The sequence below is a fragment of the Pempheris klunzingeri genome, chromosome 18, assembly GCF_042242105.1.
Source record: "Pempheris klunzingeri isolate RE-2024b chromosome 18, fPemKlu1.hap1, whole genome shotgun sequence".
Lineage (NCBI taxonomy): Eukaryota > Metazoa > Chordata > Actinopteri > Acropomatiformes > Pempheridae > Pempheris > Pempheris klunzingeri.
Genome location: NC_092029.1, coordinates 17,536,938 through 17,549,501, shown reverse-complemented (window position 1 = coordinate 17,549,501; position 12,564 = coordinate 17,536,938). Strand labels below are relative to the sequence as shown.

General features: G+C 40.2%; 1 protein-coding gene across 1 annotated transcript; it reads left to right on the top strand.

The window, feature by feature from the left end:
* Nucleotides 1–5,282: 5,282 nt before the first annotated feature.
* Nucleotides 5,283–10,671, top strand: pbk (PDZ binding kinase). The gene is made up of 7 exons (XM_070849643.1): nucleotides 5,283–5,332; nucleotides 6,004–6,171; nucleotides 6,823–6,962; nucleotides 7,085–7,254; nucleotides 7,892–8,021; nucleotides 9,545–9,733; nucleotides 10,078–10,671. Exons 2-7 carry the CDS (start codon nucleotides 6,005–6,007, stop codon nucleotides 10,308–10,310), a joined length of 1,029 nt encoding a protein of 342 aa, XP_070705744.1. The 5' UTR covers nucleotides 5,283–5,332; nucleotide 6,004; the 3' UTR covers nucleotides 10,311–10,671.
* Nucleotides 10,672–12,564: the final 1,893 nt, after the last annotated feature.

Here is a 12,564-nt window from a genome sequence, read left to right as displayed (position 1 = left end):
GTCATTTCCTTTTTAAAATGAAAATAATAACCAGAGACGCAAACAAAATATTATTGATTGAAATTCCTGTGAAACATTTTCTCAGAAAATACTTTTGTATTTACACAGGTTTGGGTATGTTTTATTTCAGTACCGACGCCTTTATTATTCATTAAAGCAATAACAATGACGGTTTTTGATGGAGGCAGGAAAAATCAGTGCAGCTACGAAGATGTGGCACTGTTCCCAGCTTATGTTTCTGCACTTGCCTGCCTTTGAAGAAAGTTTATTAACCTTTTTAACTTAAAAGGTTAGCAGTAGGAGGAGAACAGACAGACTTTAAAGGGGACAAATATTCCTTTTCAATCCTGTTAATGTAATGTCACAACAACAGAGTCGACTACTCAGAGCACAAGTTCGCAACCCGGCAAAATATAACAAAATATTTATAACAGATGCTTCTCTCATCCATGACCACGGTTTTATGATGTTTAGTGGTCATCAAGGCTAAGTGCAGCAGTTTATCCGCACGTGTGTAGGCTAGTTTGAACACTAAACGTCCACTAACCTTTTAGTTACTAATAAATCGGTGAGGAATAAGCCCGTTTTTTAGGTTTTCAACTTTAGGTTGAAAAGTAAAAACATGCCTGCTTTGTCCAGTTTTTTTTCTTTACTGCGTCTGATTGGTACAATGGTTTTGTTTCTTTAGTACAGAGTACATGTAGCTATCAGGTCATGTTTAAAAACTCAAGAAATGCCAGGCATCATCTGTCATGTGAACTTTGTGGCTCCAGCTTCAAATTCTGCTTATTTGGCTCCATCCAACTTAAAGGAATAAGATTAAGGGAACTCTAAACTAAAACAAATTTTTGCTGGTAAATACGGCTTCTGGAGACTCTCAACAGGTGAAATTAGTGCCGACAGATCACATATGAGAACATTCAACCAGCAAAAATATGCAGAGCCACTGTCATGTCCAGTTGACCCTCTTCTCTTAGCTAAATTTATTTTTGACTGATGTTCCTTCCCATCAAAGTTGCAGCCTATCAGGTATCAGCAGGATAAATCTGTAATGTAATTTCCTGACCGATTAGAGGCTCCTCAGAGCTCACAATCAATGCTTTGGCCTCAAGGGGTCAAATAACTCAAATACTTTGACTTTGAAAATGTAAAGCAGCCTAATGCCATAACTTTGAAAATGAGAACACATTGCAAAACTGCACTTAACCACTTAAATGCATCATTTTTTGTGTGGTTTTTTAATGTGTACCTGGTTATACAAAGACCTTTCTATGCTTCTTTGGCATAATGGCTCCAAGCACATAACCATATACATAAGTCTGTTTTTTATTACATTGTGCTGGTCATAACACATATAAGGGCTTTGCAGTTAACATCATACATACAAAAGTAAATGCCCGAATCAAACATGATTATGTCAAAATAAAAATACTTGATGGAAGTGCTTCACGTTTACTTAAGAAATACACTTTTTACTTTATGCTGTGTTGATCTGTACCACTAAAATGCTGTATATGCACTGCTGAAATAATAAAATGTAGATTTGTTTAAACAGGTGAACTTTGTTATTCCTGATAACACTGGAAGGAGGTGAATTGGAGGCAGGCACTTTTAAGACGTCAACAGATGAAGGGAGATGGAGGAAGTTGACTTGGACGTGTACGCGTGTGTGTGTGTGTGTGTGTGTGTGTGTGTGTGTGTGTGTGTGTGTTGGGGGTGGGGGAGTTGGATGAGTTACACACATGATCACAAGCACCGGAGCACGTGGATGTGTACACCATGTATGCGTCTTGACTGACAGCTCTAGACAGTAATTACAAGTATGAATGTTTCCACATGTGAAGCGGACACAGAACTGATTGGCTGAAAAATCACCTGATATCCGACACACATGGTCGACAGTCAGAACAAAGACTGTGAAGCCGGTTTGACTCGGTCAACATGGCTTCACTTATCCTTCTGGAAGGTAAGACTTTATAATTCTTTTATTTGATACAGTAAAATGTAAAGGTATGCAAGTGGAACTACTTTTAAACACGTGTAGATGGTTGGAGAGATATGTGGTAGATATCTCATTCTATGTGGCAATTCAGTTTGCTTTGGGTTTAGTAACGTATTACATAGCTTGAGATTATTTAAAGCCAATGTGTGTGGGTTTTTTATGTGATTATATGATCTTTCAAATAATTTTGACAATAAAATGTACTTTTATTTGTTTAAAAAAAGGGTAATCATGGTTAAAAACACTGTTGAGGACATCTACATGCTTTCAACTATTTATCTCAGTTTCTCTATGCCCAATACCATAGTGTTTTTTAAAATTACCATCATGGGGCTCCAAAGTTTGATATTTGCTGATTATACACATTGTGGCTTTAAACCTGCATTAATAGATTTTTGGCCATTTGGGGGCAGCACAGAAAGCCGTAAGTACGACACAGTAACATATTATCACCTTATGCATTGATATGGTTAACCTGTTAGCAAACAGTTGCATATTTACACGTTGAACAGAAACACAGACGCATTAGCATTCATTGGAAGATGTGTTTGTGTCCACATGATGAATGTAAATCCAATGTTCACTCTCCTCATAGCTCTGTTTTTGGTCTCCACCAACTCCCGAGGGGAATGTCTGGCTCTTAACTTCTAAATGCTGCACTATGTTCTAGTTTCTACCTGTGCCTGTCTGCTGATTGGTGCTACAGCAGATAGCATGCAGTGTTTTTAACTGGGATTTTTCACTGCAAATGATGAGCGGGAACCAAAACATTATGGTTGTCCACCCTGTGCACTGGTTAATAAGGCTGGCTCAGTGCTGAATAGGAGTCTGGATTCACTCGGGATGGTGTGGACAATGTCAGCCACCCTCTTCACCACATCCTGGCAGGACAGAGGAGGAGCTGCAGTGGACGGCTCCTCTCACTGGGTGTGGACCGAGCGGTTCAGAGGATCCTTTGTCCCCAGAGCCATCAGACTGTACAACACCTCAGGTGAAGGCAGTGGCTCATGACCCACCCACACACACTCTCTCTCTCTCTCTCTCTCTGTCACCAGGCACCCCCCTGGACAAATGTGCAATAGTGCCTTTTCATTTGTACCCACACTCACTTCACTGTCTCACTGACTTTATGACTTTTATTTTGTAATATTTCTCCATTTTATTGTTTGTCAGTTTACTGTGAGAGCTACTGGATATCATAATTTCGCCTAGGAGGGGAATAAAGTATCTATCTAGATCTATCTATCTATAAAACCAAAACAATGAGCAGAAAGAAGTTAAATTGCTCTGTAGAGCTGAGGGGAGCTGCACAGATGGCTGATAATTCTCTGCCGGTGTGTTGCTACAAACAGCTCCTTTCACATTAAATCATTGTTAAAACAAAAGTATTGATTAAAGCTGCTTTAAATTTGTGATTAAGTCAATGGATGGGTCTGGACCTAGTTTCCTAGTGCACCATACTTCAATCATTTTATTTGAGAGTGAATACTAAAAAATATGATTTGTAAGAGCCCAAAATTAAATTTAATGCACTGATCAAAGAAAGAAGAGAAAGTGGAATTCTCTTCAGCATCAGATCCATATGAAGGCAGCTGTCATCCCTCCCTTCTCCTCATCCTATCATCTGGCATTTATAACTGCTGATGAGACAGATCTAACTTCTGTTGATTTCTGACTTCTGTTTTCCATGTATTGTACATGTGGACAAGTGCTAGAGCAAAATGTCTGAAAAAATCTAATTCTCGCCAATTAAAATCACAACCAAGGACAAAGAAATTTCACACGTGTGTCCTGTTGTTTTGCACATGGCCTTAAAAAGTCTGAAAAATTAAACAGAATTTTGGATAGTACAGATATTTTCATTTAAATAAGTTGAATCATGTCTTCCCAGAAGCGTGGAGGCAGAATATTAATGTCCATGACTTCAAAATGATGTTCAATCCAGTTTTGAAGTGTTTTTTGTTGGTCATTATAAAAACATGTTCTGTCCCATATGTGACCAAAACCTCCACCTGTGTCAAAAGGAACTTTTTTCACAAACAACGTGTATAAGTTTAACAAGGTTTGGTTTGTATCTGCATCCAGAAATAAAAACTGGACTCCATGTTCCTTAACTGCTAATTTAATTATGTTATTTTTCCTCTGCTGAACATGTGTAGTTTGGGGGCTTTCATTTGATATGTCAGCTTTCCCCACACAAGGTCTATTTAGCTGTTCTGGGGCTTTCAATCATATCACATTTTCCTCTGCAAATGAAGTCAACTGCAGTCTCCAAAGTCAAGAATGAACTTTGAACCCCCAGCTACCAGAGAAAATAGAAATCTGATCACTGACATTTCCATAACTACTGGGCAAACTGTAGTAAGGCTGCAAAAAGTATGCTAATGCAACATCTTCACAATGTGTGTTGTTACAGTTATTTTTTGTTTTGCTTCACAGTATTTTAGTCATAACATGAAATTATGCAATGACAGTAAGCACCCTCCTCTCTTTCTTTCTGTCTGTTTCTCTGCGGTCTGACCAGATAGTATAGTATTCCATAAAGTGCACCACAACATGTGGCAGCAGAGCCCACAAACATGAGCTCATCTCCCTCCAGGGGAATGGGGAACGGGAAAAAAAAAAAAGAGAGACAAAGCAATAGTCCCAGTCTTCCTATCCACTGTCATTTGTCATCGGACCGCATTCCTACTCCTCTTCCTCATAATGAAATGGTTATGCCCCAGCATAATGAGGAGAGTGGGAGGTCAAGGTCAGCCTCAACATCTGAATGAAGAAATTCTCTCAGATAGATAGATAGATAGATAGATAGATAGATAGATAGATAGATAGATAGATAGATAGATAGATAGATAGATAGACTTGTCTATCTATTCATTCATTTATCTTGGTGTTCAGCACTTCAATGGTTGTTTTAATTGTGCTGTATGAATACATTTTCACTTGACTTAACTTGGATTCTGTAATTCTGCAGTCTTGTAAACCAAACTGCACCCAACTGTCACAATGGACCTAATTTTGTAACATGGCCGACCTCAGCTGGTAAAACGCTGTATTACAACTGTAATGCATGTTATAATATTAAAACCAAGATGTGGGGTGACCCTGTACACTCACAGTATCTCATTTAATTCCCCAAAGTGCGTTAAAACATAGAAAACTGACTTGTAGCCTAGTTTATGATGGCTGTCGCCATCGCAACCCTCAAACGACATCCGTTCCATTTGTTCCTCTGCGGCATCCGTACAGCGACACAGGCAGCAGTTTGAATGTTCGGCGCGTTTTAAGTGCAGCAGTTTTGTTGTGCAAAAGCGGTGAAGGAAATTGCAGGTAATGTTACATTTTTTAAAAGTAAATTATTGACTGATTTGACTCCAAACACATTAAACACAACTTAAATCCGACTGTCGCCATACTGAAATCGGTAACATGGCAAATTATTTAGTGTCAAAGCTAACTCTACGGTTGACGTTGATTTTGTCTGTGTTGACGTTAGGTTTGGTCAATACTATATCTCCTCGGTGAAATGTCCACTTAATAATGGTCTATTGTTGATAAACTGGTTATCTAACAGTTAATGTCGTCTTCAATTTAAACTGCCCGTAATTATGTGGTTGTCAAACACTGAAACGATTTCACTTATTAACTATCTTCTGGGGCATTTTACTCCACAGCGCCATTATTAAAGGCCATTATGCCAGCCTCCATTGAAAAATTGGCGTTTTATTGATGTTTAAGTTTGTTCTACACTAAGATAAATTAATGCGTACAGTGTGGTACATCATATATTTCATATTTTAATTCGGCTTCCATCCTACGCATCAAACACTTATATAAAACATTAACTTTTGCATGGTGCATGCTGCTATAGTACAAGGCTGCCAGTTCATCCAGTGAAAGTGTTGCTCAGTATAGTTACATGTTATGTCTTCAGGTCTTTAGCTGTGTCCTAGTATGCTGCTGTTCAGTGTTTAACTACTGTATTCGTTTTCCTTGGACAGAATGGCCTCTCCTCCCACATGCACCGACGAAGGCGCATTCAGGACCCCCAAAACCGGCCGAGTGAGGAGCTTTTCAACCACCGGAGGGACCCCCGTCACCATCCCGGCCTCCCCTTTCATGAAGAAGCTGGGCTGCGGGACTGGCGTCAATGTTTACCTCATGAACAGGTTGGTGTTTACACCTGGGCTCTATCTAGCTCCTCATGTCTCCTTTCTGCTCTGTTAGACTAACTAACCATCAGTAAATAAGTTTTTATGATGCTGTTTTAACACACTGTTGATGTTGTACTGCAGTGCTTCAAATCTTTTAGAAATATTTGTATGGAACATTTATGATTTTCTATTGATAGCTTCTGTATAATGTGAGGCACTGACCCTTAATCAACACTAAAAATGATTATACTACACAGCCACACAAGACTCACCTCTTTATAGTGGATTTTAGTGCTTCTTGTATTCAATGGAAATAATGGAAAATTCCCAGTTTCTTTTTAGCGGCTTCCATGTGATGTGAGGCGGTAATTCCAACCCAATAACAGACATTATTATTACTGATATATATTAACTATTATGTACGGGACAAATAAGACACGTCTTCATATTGATTAGGATTAAATGAAGTATGTATTTGTAATTAGCAAGGTCATATTAAATTCATTTAATTAAGATAAAAGTAATTTGAGTCTAAATAGTTTACCATGACCATGCAAATCCATCCTCAGTGTACATCAATACTAATAACTGTTCAGTAATGATGTTTTTTGAATAGTGTCCATGTCTGTATAAATAAGAACATGTGGTTGTTCACGTGAATCCTAGAATGGGGAAGTTGAATGCGTCTCCCTGGGCTGTTAAGAAGATCAACAGTAAGTGTGCAACTAAGCAGGTGACCGTCTACCAGAAGCGCCTGAATGAGGAGGCAAAGGTCCTGAAGGGAATCAATCATCCAAACATTGTTGGTAAGACACGAGAGCAGCCGCACTGTGACGAGGAACATTCTACATACATCATACATCAGTTCATTAGTAATATGGCGTTATATTCTTGTGTGGTAATTCTGTGTCCTTGTCCCAACATCAAGGCTTTCGTGCCTTCGCCACAGCCAAAGATGGGTCAAAGTGTCTGGCCATGGAGTATGGAGGGGAGCAGTCCCTCAATGACCTCATAGAGAAGAGGAGGGAGGGCGGCCTGAAAGCTTTCCCTGCTGCCAACATAGAAAAAGTTGCGCTGCACGTTGCTCGTGGCCTTCAGGTAAAACATGGACTCGATTCTTCTTGGTGTTGACGCGTCCTTTCTGGATCAGATACTGGACTAACTTCACACCTGTGTCCCAGTGTACCCATGAAATTTGACCTCATGTAACAGATTACTGTACACACCAGTTCCTCTTCTAAAATCCTGTCTTTTAAAAATTGCTGTTAATAATAGTTTGTTAATCATCCTCCAAAGCGTTCCTGTCTAACCTGCGTGCCACCTGTTTGATTTGCATGTGTTTGCAGGCTGAAACTAAGTGCAAATGTTTATTTGAGTATAGTTTGGAGTTACCTGAAAGGGGAAACGTTTTAACATTGATTTTGAATGTATACATGAATTAGACATGCATGCAAGAAGCACGTTTTATTTTCTCTCCTCCATTTGTGTCTTACTGTTAATTTCTTGAGTTTCTCGCCAAGAAGAATAAGTGAGTGATTCATGTTCATAATGTGTTTTCAGTAAAATATTCATGGGAAACCCCACTCGGAATGTCAGGGTTTAATTTTTCCCAAATCATATTTGTCTCTTTGATTTAGTTTTACAAGATGAGGATTGTTTAGCAGAAGTAAATAAACACGGCGGTATGTTGTTACGCCACCAGTTTCATGAATGCCTCCTTTGTTTCTCTCTACAGTATCTTCACAATGAGAGGAAGCTGCTGCACGGCGACATGAAGTCGTGCAATGTTGTCATCAAGGGCGACTTTGAGACGGTCAAGATCTGCGACGTTGGAGTGTCTCTGCTGCTGGACGAGAACATGAGAGGTAATGAATGCGTTCCCGACATTCAAGGTAAAATCAGCCGAGTAACTCTGATGTGAAAACACGGCGCTGTACTCTTGGTGAAGGCGGGGGGGAGGGACACAGTGCTCAGTGTTCGTACACAAATCCAGGGACAACAGGCTGTATTTCCAAGGTTCTCAAAAGAATTTAAAGTTATAATCGTGAAAATTTTCAGTTAATTAAGTGTCTTAGCGCACAATCTATCGTCTAGTGAGTTAACACAATGGCCCACTGAAGAAAGCGCTTCCGTTTGCTGTATTCTTTGGTGTTACGAATCAGGTGGTACCTGACATGCGGCATCTCTCACCCTGCAGAGGTCGTTCCATCAGAGAGGGTAGGCAGGAGCGACGTACTGTTTTCTCCGGTCTCTGCTGAGCTGTAAGTTGTGAGGTGACTGTGGCCGAACAAACAAAGGAGAAGATCCTTAACTTTAGACAATGAAACTTGAAAAACAGTGCAAATCCAAAGATAAAGTAACTAATTTGACAATCAGAGGGAGACAAACAGTGAAAACCGTTGTTTGGATCTGTTAGAGTGAGGTCAAAAAACACACCTGCATTTGCCACTTATGCCGTAGGTGCTTGCTTTAAATTTATAAAAGGTCTGGAAACAGTTGTTTGGTTCCAGGAACCCTGTTGCTGTAGACGTAGGTGAACAGGGAAGAATGTGGCACTCAGCTCAAGTCCACATAGAGAAATGTTCAGTGTTCAGTCTTAGATAGTTTAGATTTAGTTTGAAAGTCAGACCAGAGACAATCGGCCAAAGAGGTTGGCACTGAGCAGGCATCATATTTAGGGGGACAAATATTACACAGGAATGACTCGAGTGCTTTTGGGCCAATATGTATTCAGCTAAATATTTCTATTGTCTACAAATCCCATGAAACCAACACACCAACAAGAGCCAATGTTCATGGTAATGACGAACATTCATTTTATATGGGATTTGTCGATAAGACTTTAAAATGTAACCATTTTGTGTGATGAAAAAGAATCTGTTTTAACAATATGAAGACTTAAAGGTGGTCTGATCAACATTACCCATTAGGTCTAGTTCAGGATTTCACATAAACAACCACTGTGGGATTTTCTGAACTCTAAATCTACCAGTTCAGACCGCGTGTGTACAAGTGGGATTAATCATGGATTAAAGCTCAGAAAATTGGCAGAAAACATTAGGGTGGAAACTCGTGTTTACAACAGTTGATTAACTTTGTTTCTGTGCCCAGGCAGAAACAGAAATTCTTCAGTCTCTCATGTTTGGCCTCTTCTCATACATGCATGTCATCAGCCAGCGGGGGGGTCGTCCATTTTGGGTTTAAATCTAATTGCAAACTTCTGGATCTTTCTTTGTTGCTGCAATCGTAAAAAAGGCCCAAAGAACATGAGCTGTGTGTTCTTTAAAAATAATCTAATTTTAGGCGACACCACCGTAGAAACGGACAAACAGTTTTTTTGGAATTAAATTGTGATTCAGTCCAATGTATCTCCTGTCTCTGCTGTCAGTGGCGGACCCAAAGGCGGAGTACATCGGCACAGAGCCATGGAAACCAAAGGAAGCTCTGGAAGAGGAGGGAGAGATCACTGACAAGGCCGACGTGTTCGCCTTCGGTCTGACTCTTTGGGAGATGATGACGCTGGCGATGCCTCATCTGGAGATGCTGGAAGACGAAGACGAGGAGGAGGAGGAGGATGGTGAGACGCTCTGCGGCCCCAGGAAGCCCTGAATTACACACTCTTTACAGTTGCTCATAACGTTTAACAAATGAAGTAATATTCTACTCTCCTACACTTACATGAGTTACTGTTGGCAAGTAGAAAATTGGGGCTACAGTCCTGTAGTGTGAAGTAACATGGAAACGCAACACACAGCAGGAACTGGAGAACAATAAATCACAGTGGGTCAAATATAACATGCATTATGGGTGTTGTGAAAGTCAAAACAGGCAACAATGTCAACAATGTTCAATCAAATATTAACTGCACTCCAACACACGAGTACTGCTGAGGGTGTTAAGAATCATACGTTTGTATTTCAGAGGACTCCGCTGAGGAGAGTTTTGATGAGGACGCCTACTATGAGAGGTTGGGGTCGAGGCCGCCGCTGGACACCGAGGCCCTGGGCAGCTCGTACCGGAGGATGGTGGAGCTTTTCTATCTCTGCACAGAGGAAGAGCCCAAGAAGAGACCCTCGGCCGAACAGATCGTCCAGGCTTTGGAGAGCAATGCCGTGCTGGATAAAACCCCCAGCGAGGTGATCCTTATCGACTGATTCTACTTCTTAGAGCTGCAACATCGGAGTCTTGTGGGATATTTAGGCTCATGATTATTGTGTAATGATGGGTTACAGGATTTGTTTTTTTTTTGTCAGGGATTTATATAGCAGATTTCAGACTATAAACACAACCTGAATCCCCTGCCACTTTATCTTATTTACTAGTTTGTTTAGGGGGGTTTGTACTAATTTAGAAGCTCCAGTAGAAACATGCAAACCACTGGTGAAATTATCAATTTTGACACAAATGAGCTTCAAATGCTCACTGTAATCTTCTCTACTGTACATCTTTATCTGTTGAAATGTTCCCTTATTTATATGTTGTCTTTGCTGTGCCGTATTTCTTTTCCTCCATGTACATCGACTTTTACAGTATAAATGGTTTTACTTTCTTTCCTATTACTTCCTGTTGAAGTTACTAGTGTCTGTGTGCATGTTTGTGTTTTTGTACTTCTGTAAAATGTTTATTTCTTGAGCAAACTCTTGTTTTTATTTCATATTGTGCCTTTTTAATATCTTGTTAGGTAGGTAGGTTTAAAACTGAAAACAAACAGAGGAACAGAGAAACCAGACGCTGAAGTAGAAATGCTATTATGGTACCTTGCAAAAAGCTTTACAGGGTGAAAGTTGCTGTTAAAAAAGGCTAAGTTTGTCTTTTCTCTTATATAGATAGATAAACTTAGCTCTAAATCAGATTCAGGTTATTCATATACATTGCTGAGACATGTGGTTTTTACCCTTATACAATAAGCCATCCCTCCAGCATCCCTAATGGCCTAAAAATCATGCTCCTCTTCGCTTTTGTGCAGCGGTTAATACCAATTTCATATCTATCCATTAAATATGAAGCTACGGCAAGCAGCTGCTTATATCTGCTTAACAGAGACTGGAAACGGTTATTCTCTAGCAGCCTCTCACTGACGAGGCACAGAAGGTCTCTGCTTCCAGGCGAGACATAGTAACACCCCTTCTAAAACCATGATTTGTTGTTTTTACACTTTGATTTTTGTATAGATTAAACAAGATGTAATATATCAATTAAAGCTGAAAGCAGCGTTGGAGGGCCCTCTACAGTGGCCGGGAGGTGCAAAACAATTTTACAAGAAACACTTTTACAAAGCTGGAGACAAATTTACATTTTAGAAAACATTTTTACAAATCAGAAAACAAAATTACATTGCCATAACACATTTACAAGTCCTGAGACAAATTTACATTTGAAAAAACAAATTTACAAGACGTGAAACACTTTTACAAACGCCAAGACAAATTTACAAGTAACTTTTTCAACCGGAAAGGGAATGTACCGCGTTAATCGGCTTATATGTTCGCCACAAAACGGGCAAAGGACCGCTTGTAAAATAAATGTAAATTTGTCTCCAGCTTTGTAAAAGTGTTTCTTGTATTGTAAAATTGTTTTGCACCTCCCGGCCACCGTAGCCCTCGCACCTTTGTGCATGTCGGGGTGTGCGGTGGCTTCGTCCTGTTGCCGGACACCGACCCTTCCATGCGGCTCAGAATGTTCATGTATTTTGGACAGTGCATGAAGGAGTTACATGTCACTTCCTGTGTCCCCTATGTGGCGCTAGAGAACAGCCACTAATTGCATCCTATATTTCAGCATATGAAGTGTTGACTACACCCTGAAAATTTCATGCAAATCAAATGATGATTGGCACAAAAGTCTTACTTCCTGTTGTCTTTCGCATTCACCAAGTCCAGTGAACACTGCTACATGGCTGAGGTTTTATATTCCATGTACATCCATCCATCCATTATCTTATCCGTCAGGGTCGCGGGGGACCTGGAGCCTATCCCAGCTGACTTCGGGCGAGAGGCGGGGTACACCCTGAAGTGGTCGCCAGCCAATCACAGGGCCACATACAGAGACAGACAACACTCACTCTCACTTACACCTACAGGCAATTTAGAGTTACCAATTAACCCAGCTTGCATGTCTTTTGGATTGTGGGAGGAAGCCGGAGTACCTGGAGAGAGAGAGAACCCACGCTAGCATGCAAAACTCCACACAGAAAGATTCCAGGTTCAAACTGGGATTCAAACCTGGAACCTTCTTGCTGTGAGGCACCAGTGCTGACCACAGCACCACCATGCTGCCCTTCTCTCTTTTATGTGATTGTGATCACTCCCCCAAACATTTATGTAAAACTTGCTGTTTTTATTTGTTATTTCTATATGATTTTTACATTCTTGCTGTTTTCATATTTTATATGACCTGTTATTTCATTTG

Coding starts and splice junctions, on each gene's coding strand:
- pbk (XM_070849643.1), top strand. CDS start 6,005: ATGGCCTCTCCTCCCACATGCACCGACGAAGGCGCATTCAGGACCCCC. Junction 6,172..6,822: donor AATGTTTACCTCATGAACAG/GTTGGTGTTTAC, acceptor CGTGAATCCTAG/AATGGGGAAGTTGAATGCGT. Junction 7,255..7,891: donor ACGTTGCTCGTGGCCTTCAG/GTAAAACATGGA, acceptor TTCTCTCTACAG/TATCTTCACAATGAGAGGAA.